Genomic DNA, 26,020 nt, shown 5'->3' with positions numbered 1-26,020 from the left:
GCACAAACAACTGAGAAAATATTCTTGCAGTATTTAAAAACTATTATCCAATTCAGCAAAGCAGGAGCTCATGTCACTGACAAATAAGAGAAGTTTTTACATCTGTCTTCATTGTCTCATTTTCATCTCCTTTGTTAATGTAAACAAAAGTATCAACTAACTTTTATGTCAGAACTATACTCATTCATTGCAGGTACAAATATGAGATGAGCAAAAATCTTTGAAAAGTTATGTGAGAATCTACTGGCTATTTGAAATTTACAATAAAAGGTGTTGTATATTTTTTATTATTTGTAAATTATGTGCTATAAACTTTATATCCATAAAATTCATAATGAACAAAGACATATATGCAAACTTTCCCCCCCAGACAACTGGTTGTTCAATATTTAATAGCACATCACTGATGATCACGTATGGCATGGTGTAAAAGTAAAATACTGTGTTTTTCTTTTTAAATATGACCTAGATCGTACTCTTTCTGAGAGTTAATGCTTGTCTGGAGATAGATGCATGTGTTGTCTGATTCAGTGGTTACCCACTGGATTACCAGGAAGGATCTTTACTCTGCTTTACCTTTTATTCACACAAACTTGGAAAGATCCAATCTATTCTGGACTCTTCTGCAGAAGCCTCCCTCCACTTCCCACCTAATGGTAGTATTAGTGAATCTAAATGACTCCTGTTTGGGAAAATGTACATTAGGAATTACTGTACTGGCAGACTGAAAGGTATTAGAGACTTTCTCTGTGGAGGTTTGAAGAAGATGAATTTTCTGAAAGGCACATGAGCACAGGAAACAAAGCCAGGAAGTGGGTGGGTCCATCAAGTGACTCCCTCTGAGGACTGAACTTGGAGCGGTAACAGAGAGGGTGGCATGCCCAACTTCTGGTCACATCCTGTTTGGGGAGACTAGGCCAGGAGTTTCAGGGAGAAAGTGAGACAGAGAAGTGGACATGAGGTGCTCACAACTTGCTGGTTCAGAACAGAAGGGGAAGCCACCCTTTCCCCGATACACACTTCAATGGGAGAAATGGGTGGGGTTTGTAGAGAACTTTGTTGAGAAGTTGAAAGGAGCCTGATGCTAGAAGTTTGCATAGAAGGTTGTAGAGAAGTCGAAAGAGGAAATTTAGATGAGTAGGAGAAAGGGAAGCTCATCTCAGAAATGCAGCTGTGGGTTTTTATATTAAGATCAGTTGTTGCTATGAGGTGAAAGGAGAGCCTAGAACAGCCACGTGAACATGGCCACTCCTATGTTGGAGGGCCATGATCCCCAGGTCTGGAGAGGACACTTGCTTCCTTGGAAGGAAAGGAGTTTCTGGAGGTACACACCCATTGGAGACCGAGAATTGACCCAGGATAAGCACACTGTGGGAGGGGGGAGGGTACGAGTCCAACAGTGAATAGGCTCAAAACAACTTAGGAGAGAAGACAAAGTACTTCGGGGGCTGATGACAGTCAACAATTTGCTTCTTATAGAACTTTCTTTCCTTGTCTTTCAAGACCTGCCCTCCCAATCCTCGAAAAGTTTTTCCCCAGTCCACGCAGGGATGATAAGCAGCAATGGCGAGGCACATTGCTGATCATGAAAAAAATTCTTGAAAGAAAAACAGAAATGGCTGACTAAAACTTCTGCTATACAGGGTGGGGCAAAAGTAGGTTTACAGTTGTTCTTGTGGAAAATAATACAGTAGTTAATAAATGATACAAGAATAAACCCCGTGTTTCATGTACTCACAACTATAAACCTACTTTTGCCCCACCCTGTAAATAATAGGTTTCAGTTTCACTCTAATTTTATTTCTTGAAAAATGATGATGTGAGGAAAAAGATAAACTGTTTGCCCAGTTCTGGGCCCCCAAACTCTGGGGAGAAGAGCATGCTGATTTTAGTTGTGGTTTGGGGTGGGGAGCCTTGTGGGCTAATAGTCACTGCTGTGTAGCTGAGAGCTATGACATGCCCCTCTGACTTCTCCCCACTCCCTCTGCTGTGGACCAGGGTGGTTTGGACTGAATGATGAGCGCCACCTGCAGATAGAAAACTGGAGAAAAGAATTGAATAAAGTTTAGCATTATTATGGATCAGGAACAAAAGCCAAGCAAACTCTTGTTGGCCCATCTCTGGTTCTCTTCATCTCTGAAATTTAGTTTCTTTGTGATGAAGGGACAATATGTCAGATCCAGACCTGCAGGGGGAAGCAGCTCTAATTTTGGCAGGTCTAAGAGACCTCACCACCTCCTTCGCAGAGGAAACAGAGCCCATCAGGAAAGGACTTCCAGACCTTCCGTAACAGTCATTCAGAGCTCCCTGCTTCTGGACTCCATCTCCGCCTTGTTCCTGGTGCAGTGGGAAAAGTGTACCCTTCCTAAGGTTACTACTACTGCCTCCAAGAGTCCATCCCACCTTCTCCCACAACCTATGTCTTCAACCCTCCCTTCACTTCTTTCTACCAATATTTAAACATGCCTAAGACTTCTCCATCTTAAAAATATTTTAAAAGCCAGAAAACAAACATAACAACAACTGACTGATTTTATAACCCCATAACCCCCTTCAGTCGCCCTTCTGGAAGAGCTGACTTTGCTTGCTGCCTTCTCTTCCTTCCCTTCCTTTCAGGCTTCCGTCCACTGCCATTTTTGTCTCCTGTCCCCTCACTAGGAGACTGTGCTTGCAAGGTCCCCAGCAGTCCAAAAAACACTTCTCTCACCTGATGCACTGATAGCATTTGAATGATAATTCCCCCTTCTCACTGGAAACACTCTTTTATTGTGGGTCAAGGATACACACATTCCTAGCCTCTGTCCTCCTTTTCTGGCTTCCCCTTGGTGTTCCTATCTGGTAGATGTCATTATTATCTAGCCCAGCGATTTTCAACCTTTTTCATCTCATAGCACACTCATAAACTAATTACTAAAATTCTGTGGCACACCAAAAATATATCACATTTTTTGCCAAGCTGATAAAAAAAATAGGTATAATTTTGATTCATTCACACTGGATGGCTGTTGTCTTTTTAAAAAAATACTCATCCAAGGATACTTTTTCCATTGCTTTTCAGAGAGAGTGGAAGGGGGAGAGAGAGAGAGAGAGAGAAACATCCATGTGTGAGAGACATATCGATTGTTTGCCTCCCTCACGTGCCCCGACCGGGCCGGGGATCGAGCCTGCAACCGAGGTACGTGCCCTTGACCGGAACTGAACCCCAGACCCTTCAGTCCGAGGGCCGACGCTCTAACCAAGGAGTCAAACCAGCTAGGGCATACTGTCAATTTTTAATTTGACAATCTAAGGGAAAAGAGGTCAATATCCCTGACTAAATAGTCAGGCATTGCATGTTTTAAAAATTCTTGAGGCACACAGGTTGGAAATCGCTGATCTAGCCAGTCGCTTACGCCACATGTGGATGACCATGGAGTTGTCCATGAGCATCTTCTCACTGCCTATATCCCTCAGCCAGTCCTGCAGCTGTGCCTTCACTATTGACTTAGAACCCTACCTTTTCTCAGAAGGTCCTCTGCCAGCACCCTGATCTCAGCCACTCCCATCTCTCACCTGGGACAACAGAGCAGCCACTTGGTGGCCTCCCTGCCTCTACTCTAGCTGGCCAGCAGCAGCGACAGTGATTCTGTACAAGTGCATCACATTATGGCACGCCCCTGTTCTCAATCCTTCAAGGTTATCCTTCATGGTCCTTAGGCCTCAGGTTACATGTCACCTCCCCATAAACCCTGCCTAAGCGCCTCCCAATTTGTTCCGTGAACACCGGCATATTCCTTCTAAAAGCACTTATTCCACTGTGTCATAACTTCTCATGAGCATATAATATTAAAGATCAGGGAACAAACTGCAAGCGAAAGAAAACGAGGTAAAATTCTGACAATTGATGTTAAAAGAAGTTCCCAAACGGGCCCCAAACATTCTAAAGAGTCACAGTACGATGAGCCATTTTATTTCCTTGTAAAATGTCCACTTGAGGCAAAAATAAAACTTAAAAGAAAACTTTGTTTGCAGGAAGTCTTGTGACCCAAAGCTGCTGATTTCACCTGTGGCTTGTGTGAGTGGCGAACAAGCCCTGGGCTTAGGGACCCGCGCGCATCCAGATACCCGGAGTGGTCGTGGCGCTGGGCCCCGGATGAAAGTGAAGATTTGGAGGGGATGACTAATCAAATCTGGGTTGCTGTTTACAGCCAAAGGCCAGGGAGGAGTTTCACCAGAAACGAAAGCGAAAGAGGCAAACGAAACCTTTTCTGAGTTGGGGCGGGAGTGGCACAGTCCCGGCCAGGCTAGCGGAGCGGGAGGATGGCTGCCCCGGGCTACTTCCCGCTGCTGGTGGACGGGTCCTGGGGCGCCGACCCCCCGAAGAAGTTGAGCACCAAGTTGCATCTGTACTTCCAGAGCCCGAAGAGATCGGGAGGCGGGGAGTGTGAGGTCCGCCAGGAGCCGGGCAGCCCGGGCCGCTTCCTGGTGCTCTTTTACCAGCCGGACGGTGAGGGGCGCCCGCGGCGGGGGGGGGGAGGGGGGGGAGCCGGGCTCTTCCCGCCGGGAAGCTTGGGCTGGGGCGCGCAGCGGGACAGCCTACCCGGCTCCAGCAGCAGCAGAGTGTGCGTGTGTGGGGAGGGGGGCTGGGGGGTTGGGGGGGTTGGGGGTTGCCGAATGGACCTAGAGCGCGCGGGGTCGGTTCGTTCCTCTGCCCTGCGCTTCCAGGCGCTACGAGTTGCGGCTCCGAGGTGGCTGCAGAACCGCGTAGGCCCGAAAGGCGCTGCCTTATAGCCGGTTCCCTCACCTCATTTTACAAGGCTGCGTAGTACGCTAATGGCAGGGTTGCATCTAGTGCGCTTTTTGTCTTCTGCCTATGAAAGCAGCAGCTCTAGAACTTCCACAGTCTTTAGGAACACGATTTTAAGGGAAGAGAACGTTTCCAGGGATAATACGTCCAAATATACTTTAGGGAGATAAATTTGGTTGACAATAAGTATATTGATTTCTGTTGGGAGAGACCATGAAACTCTGACCTTTGAAGAGATTCTTGCAGTGTTCTGAGTGAGGACCAAGTGAGTCCCTAAACAATGCAAGTCAGTGTGGGGATGGAAGAGACGCGTTTGTGTGCTGTTCTGGATTTGGTAACTGATTCTGTGGGAACGGGCAATGATCCATTGGAGAGGGAGGGAGAGGGAGAGCCCCTTTTCTTTCTGTTAATTTTTGGCTAAGCAATGGGAGAAGTCATGGGGATTCCCCCATGGGTCATGGAGCTTCCAGTGGTTCTGGGGTCGCCTGGGAGAGGGGCAGAAACGCTGCTTAAAATCACATTGTCGGAGTGAAATAGAATTATTGGGGGGGATGACAGTTTGCTCTTGATCAACACAGCATCTTTGTTGGTCATTCACTGGTTCCCGTCCCTTAGTTTCAGGGTGGTGCTCAGACTGGGTTGAACGAGGTTGGGAGATCTGAGCTGTTAAGGGGGAAGTTCCCTCCTCACAGGCAGTTGAGACCCTGAGCTCTCCTCTGCTCCCGATTGCTTTTGCTGTTTAAGAAAGGGGAACGACAAAATACCCACCACATATCTGCTTGCTTAGGACACCCACCAGGTCCTGCACTGGGAGGCAATGGTCACCTTTTCCCCTTGGAATCTCATAGGAAAGACAGGCTGTGGACAACACCTATCCCGCTTTCTTGCCACTGGATTGGAGAAGCATTTGGGCCAGTGGAGAGGCAAGGAGGCTTACAAGGCCGTGAGAGCAATTGGAAAGCTTTAGGCAATGATCCAGAAAGGAAAGGTGAAACCCAGGGAGGAAGGGGGTGCACAGATAAGTGTGAAGGAAGTGAGGCGGGCAGGGGGCAGGAGAAAGGAGACTGTTGGCTCGGAGCTTTGTGAAAACAAGGTACAAAGTTTTCCAAGGGTAATTTCATCAAGGAATGCACAGAAGGGCAACTGTACGATAACAGCCGTTTCCTCGAGGGATGTTACCACTTTGATTCCAACTGTTATCATCACCATGGGTCTGGCCCTTAGGGACACTTCTTTCTTCTTTAGCATCCCATTAACCCTCAGGAGTAGTTCTCAAATTGGGGCCACAGATCCCCTTCATCTAACTCACAGCAAACAGCCCAGCTCTGTCCTAGAGGCTCAGGAACCCTGAGTGTGGATGGGTGAGAGGGCATCAGCACTTCGAACCAGCACCTCAGGTGACTCTGATACACTAAAGTTTGAGAATCCTGGTTGGTTGTTGACAACTCTGGATGAACAAAAAGGAAGCCGATTACAGAAAATACAAACAGCATAAAAATGCAATCAGCGCAAAATATAATTTTGTGATAACGTCATTCTATTCTAACCCTCAAAGCAGAACCAGTTTCAGTCTCCTGCCAGGCTTCTTCCTGCACATGTTCTAGCGCATGACCCCCTTCCTGCACCCCCAGGCTGCTCCAGTGGCCCCTTTGTGTTACCCCCAGCACAGACTTCTTCAAGACTTAGTGCTACTCGAGACTTTTATGGCCAAAGGTTCATGGGGAGTGGAAAGTCCCTATCAGTTTCAGTTTCCTCAGCAGTAAGTTGCCAGGAATTTGCTAACAATAAATGACCTGCTGGTAGCAGTCCTGGGGCAGGAGATTTTCTCTTACAGGGAGACACTGCCCCTCCACACCAGGAAGTGGCCTCAGCAGGTGTAGGCTCATCCTGTAACACGTAATTCACATAACAAAAATGAGCTCACCAGCATTTCTCTGTAAAAATTACAGTAGAGCACACAGGAGCTATTTAGAAGCTGTATCTTACCTTTGTATAGTTCACTGAATTTCTGAAAAATTAAGTGTAAATTGACTTGGAAGATTTTAAATTTCATTTCCGATGTGTCTGTTTATCATCCTCTTTCATCATAATTTGGCACCTGATTATTGTCAGTCTCTTTGGGGTAAGGAAACCCATCTTCTCTTTAAATAAAAGTAAGTGTGGATGGTTTGATAAGGGACTGTGCAGAAGGGAAACAGTTCACATTGGGTAAGGGGGACTGTACATCAGAGTTTCAGCTTTTTCCTCCCAGATTCACCTTCTCCTTGTAGGGGAGCACTTATGGATCTTGCTATCATCTGTCCTCTTGAAGTAGTGATCCTCATGCATATTGCACACAGAACAGGCTGGCACAGTCCCTGGATAGGACTCTACCAAAGTCCAGGGAACAATAAAGGAAATGCATCACAGAGGCCCATGACTCTGGACAAGCTGGCTTACAAAACTTAGCTTCCTCAATGGCTTCAGGTTCTTATTCAGCTCTCATCAAGCTTAGGGCAGCCCCTTAGGAGTCTGTATGAAGACATCTGCCCTCCCATAAAGAGTGAAATTAGGGTCCGGCATTTCTTCTCATATTGTTTCTGGGGGTCTGTTTCATCCAGTTAAGACCTCACGTCTCCTACCCCTTCGTGGATGGTTGAAGTGGAAAAGCTATTCAAGCCCCTCTTTTTGAAAGATTCCTGCCTATATCCTTGGCCTCACCAGGCAACCTTATCAGGATACAACACTGTAACCCAGTGCTCACGGCAGGAGCTACACTGTGAACAGTAGGGCACTCTCAAAGGCTCCCCTTCGCCCTCACATTTCTGCACCATCTGATCCGTCGACTACACCTCCTTGTCTAAACTCATTCCCTGTTCTTCCACGGTCTGAAATATACTGACTTTCCCTTTCTGTCTTTGGCTGCTCCTTATAATTATAACTTACATTTTCATGCCTTTTGTATGTGTTACAAAATTCATTCACAGACCATTGTTTTGAGTGAGGCAACAGATTTAAGAGAAGTTAAGATCGTTTCTCAAGGTCACTGATCTTGTTTGTGGCACAGTTGGAATTCGAATCCAGGTTTTTTGAACGCTGATATTTATTGTTCAGTTTTTTTTCACTAAAGCCCAACTGCCTCATGTGCTATTTAAAAAAAAAAAATCCATCCTTTTTTTTCTTTTCCTTTTACTATCAGATGTGAGGCTCTTATCTTCACAAGTTAAAGAATCGATTGAAATGGCTTTTTAACTAGGCTCCTGGCCATTCGGCTTCTGGTTACCTGAGTCACATTCCTAAAACATGGCTTTTATCATGCCATGCCCCAGCACCCAATCCTCACTGGGTCACCATGATGGATGCTTTTATTTTCTTTACTGTACAATAAATATTGCTCCCTTTCTGAGTGTCTGCTGAGTATCAGGTACTGTACTAAATTCTTTATAATGTTTCTTCAATTGAATCCTGGTAACACCCGTATAACACAATCTTTATTAATGGCTTATTAATATACAAGAAGACTGAGGCTTTGGAACATGCTTAAGGTTAAAATATGTTTAAAGATAGAATTCAAACCCATGTCTGCTTGCTAAACTTTTCCTTATTTTACCACATGAGGCCTCTTAGGGAAATGACCAAGCAATTGAGTGATGATGACGAAGCCTACAGAAATCATGGAATAATTTGGTGAATAAAGATTGCTTGATGCCCCCCCCCCTCTTATTTTCCTTCTCCATTTTCTTTTGCTTTTTCAGTTCGGCAGAGGGTTCTGGAGAGAGAGAACCATGAGTTAGGATGGCCAGAAAAAGGAACATTTAAGTTAACGGTCCAGTTGCCCACAGCCCCAAATGAAGTCCGTGATGTCTCTGAGGGGAAAATCCCAACAAAGGTAATAAAAAGAATGAGTGAAAGGGAAGTAGGGTGCTCTCCCAAGGTGTGTGGGATGAGAAGCGCAATGAGGAACACCTAGTGGAATAAAAAATATAAATCAAACTGGAGTGAGAAATGCAGCTTCTAGATGTGGTGTGATAGGTATGGAATGATGAAGGAAGGGGCACTTTTTGTTTGATTTTAGACACTTTTGGAAAAGTCAAGATTTGGGGGTTATAATAAGGGTGGTTTGAGATGTAAAATTTTGGGTCTGTTTGTCCTGGTTGCTCTTCACCTGGAACTTGCTATATTTGTTTTATTTTTACATTGTTTCGGGGAGATAGTGATCCATACTGCATGTACTAAGTATTTCCTAAAATGGTATAGTAATAGTATCTACCTCATTGGATTGTTGTGAGGGTTGGGATGAGACGACGTGTGTAAAGCACATGGCACAGTGTTTGTTCATAAGGAAGACTCAAAAAATGTTAAATGGGGAAAAGATGTAGGTCTTACCCCATGCCCCAGACACTTGGTGTTCACTGGGGTTTCTGTTATTTGCAACTCATGTTTACCAGTGATTTTTGTGCTGAGTAAGTGGATGTGCCATTCAAAAGCGCCATTGTCAGAGCTTTTCACTATCGTTTCTGTTGACCCTACATCTCCAGGCTGGTCCCAGGCACATTTTCTTAATGTAAGGAAATTATTAGTAATATATTAATGCTACTTTATTGTTTGGGTTTCAGGAATCCAAGACCAAAGACCATGCCAAGGAACCAGGTAAGGTCTCAGTTGAGATGACTGGCCTTTGCGAGGCAGTTTTGCTTTTATTAAAAATGGCACCTGTGGACCCCATTCTTACCTTCTTTACTTCCCAGGCAGGGTTTTCTCAGCTTGGAGAGCCCTTGGGCGTCATCCTCTTTATACTCTCAGCTGTGCAGAGGGCGAACACTGGGGGACTGAGCCACTTGAGCTCTCAGGGCTCAGGTCAGAGGGATGGGGACAGCTTTCTCAGTGGGCACTGGAAGACACCTTGCAGTTGGGGGGGGGGGTAAAGAGGTGCCCGGAAGGTGGTTATGAACTGACCTTTAGAACCCACTTGTGCCCAAACTGCCATCAAGAAGCAAGGACATAACATGTCAATGGCAGCTGGGTGTGGCTCAGTTTCTGAGCACCGGGTGTGGAAAGTGCTACCCTCTGGAGCCACAACAGGAAGGTGTGGGTCCTCTGTGGATGACAGCTTCTGAACGCTGGGTGTAGGATGGGGGTCCAGCCCTCCAGACCAGCAGCAGCTCTTCTCCTCCCACCTGCTGTAAGAAAGAGCCTGAAACCTAGTAGCTGTTGTGGACTCTGTTGCTTAACTAGTATCTGGGTGTTGGCCTGTAGCACCTGACATTTACTAAAGAAGCGACTAGTTTTCCCGGGTAAGCATGGCGTTATAAAGGGGAGGAAATGATGAAACATGTTGAGTTGCTGAGCAAGAGAGATAAAGTGATACATATATCCAGATCTTAGGGAAAAGGAATTCCAAAATATGTGTAAATATTTTCTTCCAAAACAGAAATTGTCTTGAGAACATGTTTAGAATTTTGCAACTTTCTCGTTTTGAAAATAGCACTAGGATGAGAGCTGCCTTTACTTGGTAAAATGACTGGATCGGGATGTATAGGTTGTTTTTACCTAACGTGAGTGTGCTGTTAAACTGTGGAATCTAGTATGTATGGTTTCCTTAAGAAGCTCATGATTCTAATGAGAGAAGATTTTTTTTTTTCATTTTTCAGATATCGGACTTACCCAACTCCCAATGTTCATTGTGACTCCCTAAATCCTTACCTACTTCTTGGATGATACCTTACATGCTGTACCCTCAAGTTCAGTTTTTGACCAGGAAGTGGTTTTATATTTGTACATTTATATCTGTACCATTTCCCACATCGAGAATATAATCTAGTCTGCGTTTCTTATGGTTTCATAGATTTACCCTAACTCTGTCTTTACTGATTTATTAGCACTGCTTCAGATTTGCTTAAGACCCCCAAGTGTATATATTCTCAGGGAGAGTCATCCAGCCCCACTCCACCGCTGGACTTCTCATTGTCCTAGACATTTTAGACCCATTTACTAACCTGTTTTTACCTGACCCAGACTCTTAACTAGCCAAAAAGTTGGGTAGTCTTTAACAAGATACTTAAGTTGGCCCTTTTAAGAGATGGAAGAGGAGGTCTTTTGTTGAGCAGTTGCTCCACGCTGAGTCCTGACAACGTCCCTAAGGCTGGAACTCTTGAAATACATTGGAATGGTAATAAAAGTGCAGATGGATGGTGGTTACCTAATAGGTCTCATATCTCAGGGATGAGGAGAGTAGAGGACACTGCACTATGAAGGCATTAGGCATGCCTGAAACCCAGAGCTTCAAGTTAAAGATTGACAGGCAGTGCCAGGGCAGGGAAAGGTCCATCAAGGCACATGCCAACCTCAGGGGATTTGAGCACTAAGCCAGTGCCCTCTCCCAGGCTAAGCTGAGCTGGGCTGGGCCTGAAAGGTGGAAACCAGCAAGTGGAGGAACTAGGAGAAAAGAGATGAACACGAGCAGAGAAATATGCTCACTAGAGGTCAGCAAATTTTGTTTTTTCAAGCCTATGTTTCCAGCCTGGACTCTTCGAAATTCCAGACCTTGTGCCTGACCTTTCTGTTGGAAAATATGTTAGAACCAATGTGTCTGAAGCCACCTGTGTCATCTGCCTCCAACCCAGTGTCCTTTTCTGTCTTTTTTTATTTCTCTTGAAGTGCATAACTAGTTTGCCCATCACCTACTGGAAATTTGTCTTCTCTTTTTTAATTTTTTAAAATATATCTTTATTGACTTCAGAGAGAGCAAAGGAGAGGGAGAGAGATAGAAACATCAATGATGAGAGAGTCATTGATCAGCTGCAGCCCGCAACCCGGGCATGTGCCCTGACCGGGAAACGAACCCTGATCGCCTGGATCTTAGGTCGACGCTCAACCGCTGAGCCACACCCTGCTGGGCTGTCTTCTCTTTAAGCTTTCACATATGTTGGTCTCATCTATTCCTCCCTCACCCCAGGCGCCCATTATTACTTCACAAATCCGGCATGCCATGAGTGCCCTGCTTGATCTCTCTGCACCTGCTGTCCTTCTTAAATCAGAGCTTTGTTTGCTGGATATCTGGTCATCCTCTTTACAGAAATCTTCCCTGACTCACCCTTACCAGCTGTAAGATGAAGTCCAGACCGTGTTCTGAATGAAGCTGACTTTTCTGGCCTCACTTCTTACATCTCTATACGGTAGAGCTCCTTGAGCTTTATCGGTCAAATCACCATTTCCTAAATAGTTTGGCACAATCATGACACTGCCTGTACTTCTGTGGCTCACAATACTTTCTACCCCACTTTTCTCTCTACCTAAATTCTCTATACCCTTGAAGATCTACTTAGCTTCCTCTTCTCTAATGCCTTTCCAAACTAGCCCAATCCCTTTATCTCTCTTTCTTAGAATCCTCTCTTGATTGTTTGTCCTCTTTATATGGCAGTTAACCAAGCTTCTCTTGTGATGAAGCTTCTAATAGTCATGGGGTGGTCAAACTATATGGCTAGCAAGGCTCTTACCATTCACTTAGTCCAATACTTTCATTTTATAATTAAGAGAAGTGCCTAGCCAGGCGGGCCTTGGCTCAGCGGTTGAGCATTGACCTAGGATCCGTGAGATCGCGATTTGATTCCCGGTCAAGGCACATGCCCTGGTTGCGGGCTCGATCCCCAGTCCAGGGTGTGCAGGAGGCAGCTGATCAATGACTCTCATCATTGATGTTTCTCTCTCTCTCTCTCTCTTCCTCTCTCTAAAATCAATAAAGATATATTAAAAAATAAATAAAAATAGAAGTGCCCAAGGTCACATGGCTAAGGAGTGGCAGAGTCAGGGATGGAGCTCATATAACCTCTCCCTCAGCCCAGTACTCATTCTGATTCGTCATACCTGCCTCACTGAATCCTAATTTATGTTGTTATTGAATCCTCAAACTATTTTTTATTTGACATGAGTGTGTGTGTGGTGCCACATCCAACACACAGCAAGAGTATTTGTTGGGGTGATCAAACTGCTGTAACAAACAACCCCCCAGGTCACAGCAGTTGGCAGCTAGGGTGGTGGGTAGAGTCAAGACAGCTTCATGCAGTCATTGGGGGATCCAGGCTCCTCCTATTTTTTTTTACTGTTATCCTTGGTACATGGCCTCCAAGGTCACTGCAAGGGAGAATGGAGATCCATATGAAGGAGACTTGTATTGGCCATGCCTGGAAGGGGAACTCACCCCTTCCACACATATTCCTTTAGCTACATGAACACTACTGTAGGAATTTAACTGTAGGAAGTCTGGGCAATGTTTCCCAGAAAGGAAATAAAATGGATTTGATGAGCACATGGCATTTTATTCTGCCATAATAAACATTTACAAATGTCAGTTCCCTTTCTCATTTTTCTGGAATACCTCCATTAGAAAAATAAGTTCCTTATCTAATGTTTTATGTTTGCACCCCTCTCCATATGTCCAGTACCTTGAACATAATAAGGGCTCCAACTGAACAGTTGTTCAAGAATGTCTAATGATCATATCGTATCCATCATGCTTCACTGCCCTGGACAAGCATAGAGTGAGAATGACCTTATGCGCATGTGTAACTCACTTATGGTCAACAATGGGGAGGAACAGCCTGGCTGGAGTGATTGCTATTCAGTGAGTTTGGTGTGTACATGCAGCTCTCTCTGTGTATTCCCTAGTCATTCGGTGCAAGTATCTTTTTTTCTCTTCAGTGATGGTAAGTTATTGCTTTTCAGAGCATAAAGTGTTAGATGATGCTCTGGTTTGGCATCATCAGGTATTCTTGCTTTTCTCCAGTGGTGCAAGCAGTAAATCTCCAATTCAGCAAACACTTGTTGAGCTTCAAGTATATACCATGTGTTAGCAATACCAAGATGCATAAACATGTCCCTTGCTTTTGAAAAACTGAGTTCAATAATTTTAATATGGTGTTGTGATACAAGTACAGGTCAGCAGAAAAAGGTGGAATAAAATTGAATATCGTCATCATAATTAATTTAAGCAAAAAGCCTTCTAAAATCTTTTTTTGTTTGAGTTAGCTAAGAGGTTGGGAAGGAAAGAGGGCAGTGTCTTATGATAATTTACTTTGCTAAGACCATGGTAGTTAAATATAACATTTTGACCTCTTTTGTATCCTTAAAATCAGATGCTTTGGAAGATACAAAATCTCTCTATAGAAGATCAGAAAAAATGGAAGATTTCCCAGAAAAATGTGAAAATATTCCCTCTTTGGTTGCATTTGAAAATCTCAAAGCACATGTCACTGACATGATGATAATCTTGTTGGTGGAGAACATAAGTGGTCTGTCCAGTAATGATTTTCAAGTGGAAGCAATACGAGATTTTGATGTCGCTGTAGTTACCTTTCGAAAATATATAGGTAAGATTGACACTTCATTTTCAGTTGTCTTTGCACCGTACATTTGGAATTTGGGACACCCAGCTAATGGGATGTCTGTGAAAGTTTGACTCTTTCTAGTAGCTGTTAAGAGAGGACTCCAAGTTAATATCGATTCTTTTTTATTTGAAAGAGAAGCAATTTTGTTTTGAATCCAAATTCTGGTATGTTTAATAAATTAAATTTATTGTATGAGTTTTGTGTGTGTGTGTGAGAGAGAGAGAGAGAGAGAGAGAAAACACCAAATAAAAATCTAAATATTAAAGTCCAAGTTTCTTAAGGTGATTCTGAGAGCAGGAGTCAGCATTTTCACATGTTTTACCTCATTGAGAGAAGTAAGTATTGCTCTGTGTTACCAAACTGGACTTGAAGGTAATAATGATAATATAACAAACACTCGTAGAGTGTTACTATAAGTCAGGTACTATGCTGAGCTTTTTACATGTATTAATTGATCTGTTCTTTTCAACAACCTTTTGAGATGATGATTATTATTCCTTATTTTACATTTGAGGAGACAGAGGTGCGGAGATGCTAATAAGTGGAAGAACTGGATTTGAGCCCAGGCAGCATACCTTTACACAGCGTGTTCTGTTTTCCCCTTTACCATACGTCTTCTTAGTATTTTCATGGTCATCCCCATATGCAGTGAGAGTAAGTGTATGTGATGCAGAAAATGAGTGTTCTTTGAGGCCTTTGGGAGGTGTCTGTGAGTTGGCAGAGCCATCTCCAGAAAAGCAGTGAAATTTTCCAATTCCAAGCCCCCAGTATTCCATAGCCGTGGCCTTGGAATGGTTAGTTAAGAGCACAGGTCGTGCCCTGGCCTGGTGGTTCAGTTGGTTGGAGCTCTGTCCTTTGCACCAAAAGGTTGTGGGTTTGATCCCCAGTTGGACACTTACAGAAGGCTGCCTGTTGATGTTTTTCTCTCACATCAATGTCTCTCTGTCTCTCTCTCTCCCTTCCTCAATATAATCATATCGTTAGGTGAGGATTAAAAAAAAAAAAGGCACAGGTCATGAAGTCAAAATTCTAGCTTCACCATTTAATTATCTGAGGTTGGTCAAGTTACTGTCCTCTGTGTGTTTTACTTTTTCCCCCTATAAAATGGGAATAATAATCCCGACCTGATACCGTGTCTGTGAGGATTAAATGAGATAATATTTGAAAAGCTCTTAACAGAGTTCCTGAGACATGGTAAGGACTCAATAAAGGGAGCTATTCTTATTTCAAATTTATGATTATTCCTTATAAAGGTAGAACTAGATGGACTTGCTTTTTGTTCATTGAGCAAAAATTTTGAACTCCTACTGTGTGCACTTGCCTAGGTGCTGGGGGTACAGAGATGACTATTTCTTGGTCCCTGCTTCTGAGGAACTCCTGCGGGGCAGGGAGGAAACCCGTACTTGAGTGTACAATGAAGATGCAAGAGGAGAAGCTGCCTCCCTCTGCTGGGAACAGCAGGCTGTGGGGAACGGGAGGAAAGAGGACCCAAACAAGGTGGCGTGGCTCTGCCCTGCCTACTCCCTCCTATGAAGCTTAGACTCCAGCGGTACCAGTCTATCAGGTGGCAAACATGCTGTGTTGTTTCATGTCACTGCTGTTCCCTCTGCCTGAAATGCTTCCTCCCCTTACCTATCTGGTAAACTCTTCCTCATGCTTCAAAACTCGAATCAGTGACCACTTACTCTTGGAATCCTTATCTGAACGCCAATATTAGTCTTCCCACCTCATTTGTTTCCACATTAGACCACTTGTTTGCTTTCAAGACTCCCTCCTGGAAGGTGAATGTTCAGGGACTTGCTATATTAATCTCTCTCCCCCAGCTCCTAGCACAGTGCCTGACACACTGTGGGCCTGACATTAGTATTTATTTGCAAGAGATCATTGGGTTGAGTACTGACGGAGGAGTAGAACCAAGATAAAAAAATGAAGGGCATTTCAGGCACAGGAAATCATATATACAAAGGCAAAAGAGAATGGGTTTTCAAAATAATAACTAGTTTCTGTGGGAATATGGAAAATAAAATGAATGGCAGGGAATAACCAGAGGTGATATTTGGAAATTAGTTTGGAGTCAGGTAGTCAAGGTTATAGTGTGCCTAGCTAAGGAGTGTGAACTCATGCCTGCAGGTAATGGGGAGCCATTGAAGGACTTGAGAAAGGGGTGAAATGAGGAGATTTGTACAGTAGAGAGAGTCCTCCGGTGGTTATGCCAAGGAGGGTTGGAGAGGGCTGTGAGCAAAGGTAGGGAAACAGCTCGGTGGCAGTAATCCTGGTAAGACATTCAGATATGCATTGTTGTTCAGACACTGAGAATTTTAGGCAAGTAAATTCTCATTTAGGAATTAAAATCTGCATCTAAAAATCGAGTGCTTAGCTCCCTCCTTCATCTCAATATTCAGACAGTTTCTTCTGTATAATATAAAGATATAATCATAATTTTCTGATAGATTGATTTTGGTTTGCAGATGCCATGAAGTTTGTTGAAGATTGTACTATGCACCATACAGTGAAACAACTTCAGCTTTCTCCAAGACTTCTGGAAGAGACAAAAATAATCAGGGTCGAGAACCTGCCGCCTGGTGTCAACTCCTATAGTTTGAAATGTTTATTTGAAAATCCTCAAAATGGAGGGGGAAGAGTTGCCAATATTGAATGTTTTCCTGAAGAGAGTTCAGCTCTGATTGAATTTTATGACAGAAAAGGTAATATCTATTAGCCTGATTTTGTAAACCTTACCTGGCACAACCTAAAAAGTATGTTAGCAGATCTTATCAGTATAGTTATCAGTTGAATTCCAATGTGTTTTATTTTTTATTCCTATATTTCATTGGTAATCCAGTTAGAAATCCTGTTCATCTGGGATATGATGCTTAATGTGTCCAGTGATTCAGACTTTAAAGAAGTAATGTCAAGCTTTTGAAAGATACAGTTTCTCTCCTGAGTCTCTACCTATGATGAACCGAAAAATTTATAATTCTTAGGATACTGGAAATACTGTATTAAAAAAGAGATGACCCACATTTTAGCTGTATACTTGGTAGAAATTCTCAAGTTAATTTCAACAAGGTTAGGTAAAGAAATACTCAGAAACACATCCAGTTCCTAGAAAATATCACTACCGCCCCTTTCATCTGTCAAAGTTAATAGGGGTGATTTCACATGATCAGTGGATTTCACATGACCTGTGAAAACCATGTCCGGCCGAACCTCAGGGAAACATTTGTGAGGGTCTTGTAGACATAGATTTCCAGTTCTTTGAGGCACATGCAAAGTCGGCTTGGAGATTCCATTGATGTTCAGAGGTCAAGGCTGAGGAATAGGAATTAGTGGACCAGACTCCCTAGGGAAAGAAGGAACATTGGGCTTGGAATCAATGGGGGGAGCATGTGATATGCCACCCATTCAAGGTGAATTGTTTCATGGGGTACTTGGAGGAATCTCCCTTCAGCTTTTATACATTGGAGAAAATGGGGCAAAGGTACGGTTTAGATTAAAATAGAATGAAAGACCTAGTGTTCCTTGGGCAAAGGAACAAAAGAAGAGTTTCTGTCACATGTTCTCTAAATCTCCCTCAGCCTGATCTTGGCCCCAGGTAGAGAGCTACATAAAGCTGTCTACTCTAGAAGTTAACTCCCAACTAATGGTGGGAGTTGACAACTTTGGGGCTTTTGAACATTTTGAGGGTGTAGGGCAGTTGGGTATGTCCTCAGAGTGTCTAGTTACATGTGTACCACTAATAACAGGAACTATTTAGTTAAGGTTTATTTTATACCCGAGCTACACCTGTGAATAATAGGGTTCTCTCAAAGGTTCCGTTTCACCTGACCTCTTTACACCATCTGACTCTGTTGGCCACGCCTCCTTCTCTAACCTCACTCATTCCCTGTTCTCCAGAGTCTGAGATACACTGATTTTCCCTTTCTCTCTCTGGACATTTGCAGAGCTCTGCAGGGTGCTACAAAGTGCATTTATATACATTGCTTTATAGGCATTGCTATTATTGTAATCCTTATTTTACAAATGATGAAACTGAGGTGCAGAAAGGTCAAATCACTTGACCAAGGTTACACAGATAGTGACAGAGGCAGGATTTCAACCTGGGTAGTTGGGCCCTGTAATCTATGCTCTTAAATTCTCTACTTTTTCCCAATCTTCTGTCACCACTTAAGGGTGGGTTACCAATAATGAGGCAAGCTGTAGATAAAGGTGGATTAAGAACAGAATTTATTTAACAATATTGTATTTTATGTAGACTATTTGAGAGGAATGTTAGGCACTTCACTCTGAAATTATTTGGTTCAACTTCACAAAATCTGATTCACAAGATCTTAAGGAAGGGAACTCTTACTAAACACCTATTGTACATGAGATTTTTTTTTGCTGTGTTTTCTGCCACAGCACCTCACTGAATACCCACAATAACCTTCATGGTTAGATATAGTTACTCTTTCTTTACAGAAGAGGAAATGGGATAGAGAATTTAAGGCACATTAAAGTAACACCTTTCATGGTTCTTGGGTCAGATAGACCCAAGTTTAAATCCTGGCTTTGGTGCTCACCTGGCTTTGGTGATCTTGGGCGAGTTACCTGAACCTACCACATCCTCTGTTTTTTCATCTGTAAAACAGAGTTTGTGTTATTACTTACTTCACAGGAACATCATGAGAATTAAATGAAATTATAACTGCAAAGTGCTTGGCATGTGGTAGGTGCTCAGTTCGTGTTAGGGGTCACTAGGACTACCCAGGTTCCAAGCCTGTACTGGGCCATGTTGGGAAGTTGAAGCTGTATCTGGACTCTGAAGGCCACGTTCTTTTTATCATGTCTGGCTCAAGGCCTAGGATCCAGTCCTGCAGAGGTGATGTTATTTTTAACATCTTTCCACAATTATGCTAATCAAATTCCCTTTCTAGTTAGATCTATTATACCTATCCAATAACTATCATAAAATGAGGAGGGGTTTTGGGGAGAAGAGTATCCCCCCATCTACCCACCCACAGATGTGCACATACACCATCCTAGGGACTGTCCCAGTAAAAGTGACAGGAGGTGGATTGTAGCAGGGATAGGGGAGGTGCAGGACTTACTGAATCAGTCTCTCAACTGGGGTGCCTGATGACTTTGAGGATGACCTTTGTTTGGAACCGCTAGTAGAAGAGCAAGAGCATGGGCTTTGGGGTCAGACAGACACTGGTTTGAATTTTAGCTCATATATTTACAGTCTACATGACCCTATTTGAGTTATCTAACTAATCTTTACTAGCTTGAGTTTTAGCATTTGTAAATAGTGATGATCATAATAGTGTCTCTATCTCAAAGGGTTGGCACAAAGATTAAATTAAATATATATAAAGCACTTAGAATAGCATCTGACACATGGTAAGCTATGCTAATTATGATTATGCTCCTCTCCTTAGAAATATTAATGGAATCCAAATCATCAATGAAGCCTATAGTTGTGAGAAGCACAAGAAACAGCAAATAGCATGATTCTTAGACACACTTGGCTTTGAGCACCAAACTGTTCTTTATACTGGTGCAAACAGTACCCCCATGCTTGTGACCAAAGTAATTTCTATTTCTTAACCTGATGGTGATACATCAGTGTTATCAGAAAAACAGAAAATAGAATTTATGTAACAGAATTTTAACATAGAGTGACCTTGGCCAGAAAGTAATTATTCCAATACACAAGGGATACCTATTTAGTATTAATACATATTAACTTATATTTGATCACTTTGAGAGTAGAGCTGCTTTTTAATGCCATGTTATAACATCAAAGTTCTACAAACATTAGGGTGTTTTCCCCCTATAGAATAGGAAAGGTTTGTTTGTTTGTTTGTTTTAATTCGAAACCTATTACACTGAGATGATTTTATTTCTGTCTTTTTAAGTGTTAGACACCATCATGACCAAGGACCTTGACCTCAGTAATATGCCACTCTCCGTGTTCCCATACTATGCCTCTTTGGGGACAGCTTTGTATGGGAAGGAGAAGCCTCTGATCAAGCTTCCAGCACCATTTAAAGAATCTTTGGATCTTTCTTTATGGAAGTTCTTACACAAAAAGAATCACCTGATTAAGGAGATAAATGAAGAAGTGAGACGTTTTCACTGTGAGCTAACGTGGTCCGAACTCAGTGGTGAAGTTACCATCAGACCTGCGGCCACCTTAGTCAATCAAGGAAGAAAAAGAATAAAGAACTGGAAGAAAGATGCTTCCACAGCATTCTTTGACATAAGGTCTAGATATAAAGTTACCCTATTTAAAGTGGATGCAAAAGTGTGGGACACCATAAAAAGTGATTTAGAAGATGAAAGATTTTTTATTGAGTTTGATAAACTTATGGAGATTATAATCTTAGTGGGAGAATCAAAGGATGTACAGAACATTGAGCCACAAATCAAGGAATTAATAGAAAACACCACTCAAAAAATTAAAAGAGAAGAGCAAAGTGTGAAGGTAGAAGTGTCCATTTCTCCAAGAAAGTATTTTCTTTTGTGCCACAGTGGTGTACAGGAGCATCTCCACAAGGAGTACCCAGAGATGGAGATTTTTTATGACGAAGCCACTCAACACATGTGCTTTAAAGGACTCGGTGTAGATGTGTATAAAGCAAAGTGTGAAGTCCAGGATAAGGTGTTTAACATGGTTCAGAAGAGCATTCAGCTTCCCCCTGAGGTTTTCCAGTTTTTGCAACAGGCTGACTGTTCAGAATTCTCTAAGTCTCTTTTGATAGCACAGGAAATTCTTGCAGTTTATGAGCTAGAGGGTACAACTGTTGTCTTAACCAGCTGTTCTTCTGAATTCCTATCAGAAGCTGAAAAGCAGATGGTCAGTGCCTTAAGTTATAAGGGCATAGACATTGAAGACAGGGAAATTCTTAATGCCAAGAGATGGAAAGCAATCACTCACAATTTGCTCAGGAAACATAATTCCTCCTCAAAGACTGTAATAATCAATGAGTTAACCTCAGAAACCACAGCTGAGGTCATCATTGCAGGCTGTGTGAAAGAAGTAGATGAAATCTACAAAGTCCTTTCTGACTTTGTGGAAAAAAATATGAAAATAGAGAGACTCATTGAGGTAAAGCATCCCTTAGTTATTGATTATTTAAAGGCAGAGAAGAAACTATTCTTGCAAAAGATAAAGACAAAGAAGATAAATGTTCAGGTAGATTTTGATTTTAAGAACAAGTCAAAAGGCATTTTACTAATTGGCTCAAAGTCCGAAGTCCTGGAGGGAGCAAAAATCCTCAAGGAAGCCAGGGATTCAATTTGTGTTAAAAGCATCACTATTGATAAGCCAGGAGCCAGGCAGTCCTTCCAGGATAACGCACGGTTTTATAAACGTGAGATCCGGTCACATGGTTGTTTTGTGGAACTGCTGCAGAATGAAGAAAAGGCGCAGGGAGGTGGCACTGATGGGCAGAAGTTCTACTGTCAGACAGAACTGGCCCCCGGAGTCTCACTGATCGTGCGGCTAGGCGACTTGACACAGTTTCCTGTGGACGTGGTGGTCAATTCCGCGAATGAGGAGCTCCGGCTCAGCGGCGGCCTGAGTGCTGCTCTTTCGAAAGCAGCTGGCCCTGAGCTCCAAGCAGACTGTGAACGGATAGTGAAGAAAAAGGGCAAGATCCCACCTGGCCATGCCATCGAATCGAAAGCGGGAAAGCTCCCATGCCACCAGGTGATCCACGCAGTAGGACCCAAGTGGAAGGCAGAGGATGCCCAGAGGTGTATGTCACAGTTAAAGGGAGCAGTGAAGAAAAGTCTCCATTTGGCAGAAAAGCTCCACTGTCAGTCCATAGCCATCCCTGCCGTTAGTTCTGGAGTCTTTAGCGTTCCCTTATCCCAATGTGTGGAGACCATCGTTTTGGCCATCAAGGAAACCTTCCAGTATAACTGGGATGGACGCACCTTGAAAGAGGTTTACCTTGTGGATTCAACTGAGAAGACTGTTGAGGCCTTTGCTGAAGCTGTGAAAATTATATTTAAAAACACCGTGCCTGATGCTGCTTCCCCGCTCAGTGTGCCGGCAGCAGTCCAGCCCAGCCTGAGAAACAACGATGGAAACAGAAAAATGCTCTTGTGCCCCGGTGGTCTGAGGATCCTGCTGGTGAAAGATGGCGTGCAGAACGCTACGGTGAGTGTCCCCCTTTACAGAACACTGTCCAAGGTGCTGCGACTCCAGGAGTCTGTTGTCAAAGGAAGATTAAGATCACGGAGAGAATTAAGAGAAAGAATCCCATGCCCTCCATCCTGGCCTGGAAACAGGTTTCCTTAGAAAACTGGGCTACTTCACCACAGCACTTACTGATAGAGACTGGCCAGTTATGTGTGGGAACTGGAAGTGTATTCAGGTCACTAGGTTTCTAGTAAATGTGAAAATCCACAATAATAGCTTACAAATACAAGGCTCTATACTTTTTCAGTGCCTTCAGACCTGTCATATTTTGGCAGATCTAAGGTTAATTTTCTATCAAATGTACTGATAGCAGATATAGAAAAATTAGAGCGTAAAGTGGGGACAGAGGACAGGAATTTTGTCAAGGGAACTGAACCAGGTTGAGCAGGGAGGCTGGAGCCTGAGGGACCATCAGCACCCAATACCAGTAAGAAAATATGGGAAGGAAAGTAGACTGGACCTGGGAAGGGTCTGGGTATTGTGTGGGGACAATTCCTGTCGATCTGCCAGAGGGGTGATGTGTTTTTTAAACGTATTTAACAACCTTTTCAACACAGGCTCTAACGGAAACAGTCGTGGAAGCCCCTGCTGTGCCAGATGTTACCTCCTTACTTGGGGGATTGTGGGCAGGTTTAGGGAAGGGATCCCTAGAGAAGGCCATTTGTGTATCTTCTTTGGAGAAATATCTATTCAGATTCTTTGCCCACTTTTAAATTGGATTATCTTTGTATTACTGAATTTTAAGAGTTCTCTATATATTTTGGATTCAGGTCCCATATCAAATACCTGATTCGCAAATATTTTTCCCATTCTGTGGGTCATCTTCCTTATATAATAAGCTTAAGTAATAATTACAAGAATAATAGCTAACACTGATTATTTAGTATGTGCCAGGCACTATGCTAAGTGCTTGGCTTGCATTTTCTCATTCAGAGCCATGAGGCAGATTCCAGGGCTGTTCTTCTTAGATGAAGGAATGAGACTTAGAGGGGTTCAGTAATTTGCCCAACTCCCATAGCTAACAAATGGTAGAACCAGGGTTGGAATTTGTTCAGGCACTATTCAAAAATATTATGAAATAATTTTGTTTCTCATTTAAAAACCCAAATAAATAAGAATCTCTTTTGACCACGAGTCAGAAATTAGAATGGGTTGTGTTCCTTGTCCATTTTGAACACTGAATAGTGAGACATTCCTTCCATTTCTTTTCTCCCATAGATGTTTGGCTTCCGATGCAACAGTACCCGCCATGTGTTGCTCCTCTGTGACCCATGCAGGGCAGCTTTGAAAATGACTTGGTCACTTTCCTTCTCTCCCTCTCCCTCCTCTTCCTCTTCCTCTCCCTTCCTCCCCCTCCCCTCCCCCTCCCCCCTCTTTCCTCTCCTGGTCTTAATCTACCCGATTAATCTGCTTACATTAACTGTCCTGCTGAAAAGCTTCCATGGCTCCTCACTGTCGGGAAGTCCAGACAGCCTGGCACTTGAGGTCCTCTGCAGTCTACCCCCCACTGTAACATTTCCAGCCTGGCTTGCACCATTTTGCTGCAGAAGCTCTCTATCAGGTCAGACTAATCTGCTCACAGCTCACAAGCTACCATGCATATGTGTCCCCCTTCTGAATGACTTCCCTGTCTCTCTCTGCCTGCTGCAACTATTCCCATTTCTAAGCCCATATCACTCATGGAATCCTCATTGGCCACTGAAGGTACTTCCTCTGGACTCCTTCAGTGATTCCATACCATTTATACATTGCTTTTTGACAGCTCACTTTTGTCCTGGAGTGTAATTTAAATAAGTGTCTAATAACATTTTGTCTTGGGTGTTATTTCAGTCTCTGAAAACTTAGTCATCTTAGTTGTCCCCCATTGTGCCACATCCAATGGCTCAGATACGGTAATCTTTGATGACTGCTTTTTGTTAGAATTTGAAACAAATTGTTGGTTTTTTCTTTAGACCGACGTTGTAGTCAACTCCATTCCTAGGAATCTCGACCTTAATAGTGGGCCCCTTTCTCAGGCCCTCTTGGCAAAAGCTGGGCCAAATCTCCAGGAGGAATTGAATACAACTGCACAAGGGATGACTATTGACGTGGGCAAGATTCTCCAAACAACAAGTCATAATCTGCAATGTTGCGCAGTACTTCATGTGGTGGCTCCGAGCTGGAATAGTGGCGACACATCTTCATATAAGGTGGGGCTGGTTTTAAATTCTCCGGGAAATTGGGTACCACTTTGGTCTCCTTTCAGTATAATGTAGATCACACCTTGTCTCTTTTGCTTCTGTAATAACATTCTTGGCAGGTTCCATCATTATGGCCCTTTCTTTCAGCTGTAGCTGACTTCTCCTGAATACAAGTTAATAATATAAATTGATTATAGTGCTCATTATTGGGGCTCAGGGAAGAGTTATTGAAGATAGCACACCTTTAGTGAGGAAGGCAAGGCAGGGGCATGAAGAATGGAAGAGCATGAGGGATTAAACCAGTAGTTGCTTTGCTTTTTTCTTTCTTTGCTTAGTGCATTTGAATCTTTTTGAAGGATTTCTCATGTTCTCTTTCCCCTTCAGAATGCCCTTAGCCTGTCTTTTGTTGAAAGCAAAAAGGAGTAGACAGAGATCACAGTCGAAGTTGCTAAATTCTTGTTTTTTTTGTCCTAACTGCCATTTCTAGGCAAAATGTATAAGGATGTGCTTTGTACTTTTCAGATCATGCAAGACATAATCAGAAAATGTTTGGAAGTCACTGAGAGCATGCTCTTAAAATCGATTGCATTTCCAGCCATAGGAACAGGCAATTTGGGGTTTCCTAAAACCATTTTTGCTGAATTAATAATTTCAGAAGTGTTCAAATTTAGTAGCAACAATCAACCAACAGCTCTACAAGAGGTTTGCTTTCTGCTGCATCCGAAAGATCATGAGAATATTCAGGTACAGCCTCACTCATTTCTGGTTATTTTGGCAACTGAGCCCTAATGGTATCCAATGTCTTCTTGGTCAAATAGGTTGTTTCTTCATGTATTTCCCATATAAGGAAAATAAAAGAGTAGTGTAGCCCAGTTGTAGCATGGCAAATTTCAAGGAAATTTATGGATGTAGAAAAAAATTTAACTTCTTATTTAGGAAAATTTCAAACATGTACAAACATAAACAAAATAGTATAATAAATAATAACTCCCTTACACCCATCACTCACCTTTATAATTATCAACCTATGGCTAATATGTTTTACCTCTATCTCCATTTATTTCCCTTCTTCCCGTATTATTTCAAAATTATTTATTTATTTTTAATCCTCACCAAAGGATATGTTTTTATTGATTTTTTTTTTTTTTAGAGAGAGAGGAAGGGAGGGAGACAGAGAGAGAAAGTGAGATGTGAGAGAGAAACCTTGCACGTGCCCCTACTGGGAATTGAACCCGAAACCTAGGTATGTGCCCAACCCACAATCTTCTGATGTATGGAATGACGCTCTAACCAACTGAGCAACCCTACCAGGGCCCCCATATTATTTTGAAGCAAATCCCAGATATAAATTTTACTCATAAACAATTCATTATTTATTTTAGACATTGGAATTCTCTTTAAAAAGTAACACCACCATGGCCCTGGTGGGTGTGGCTCAGTTGGTTGAGCATTGTCCCATGGGCTGAGAGGTTGAAGGTTTGATTCCCATTCGTGGCAC

General features: G+C 42.9%; 1 protein-coding gene across 1 annotated transcript in view; it reads left to right on the top strand.

Annotated features, from left to right (window-relative positions):
• Positions 1-4,212: 4,212 nt before the first annotated feature.
• Positions 4,213-26,020, top strand: part of PARP14 (poly(ADP-ribose) polymerase family member 14) — a gene marked incomplete at its 3' end in the record, with an annotated part of 41,084 nt that continues 19,276 nt past the window's right edge. Inside the window, 8 exon segments of the mRNA XM_081139025.1 lie at positions 4,213-4,486; positions 8,521-8,654; positions 9,382-9,415; positions 13,897-14,130; positions 16,617-16,853; positions 20,049-22,300; positions 24,295-24,531; positions 25,045-25,266. Coding sequence (XP_080995151.1) covers positions 4,300-4,486; positions 8,521-8,654; positions 9,382-9,415; positions 13,897-14,130; positions 16,617-16,853; positions 20,049-22,300; positions 24,295-24,531; positions 25,045-25,266 — 3,537 coding nt within the window. The 5' untranslated portion in view covers positions 4,213-4,299.

This window comes from Miniopterus schreibersii (genome assembly GCF_964146895.1).
Source record: "Miniopterus schreibersii genome assembly, chromosome: 5".
Taxonomy (NCBI): domain Eukaryota; kingdom Metazoa; phylum Chordata; class Mammalia; order Chiroptera; family Miniopteridae; genus Miniopterus; species Miniopterus schreibersii.
Note: the sequence above shows the minus strand (reverse complement) of the source record. Positions and strands in the feature narration are given on the sequence as shown.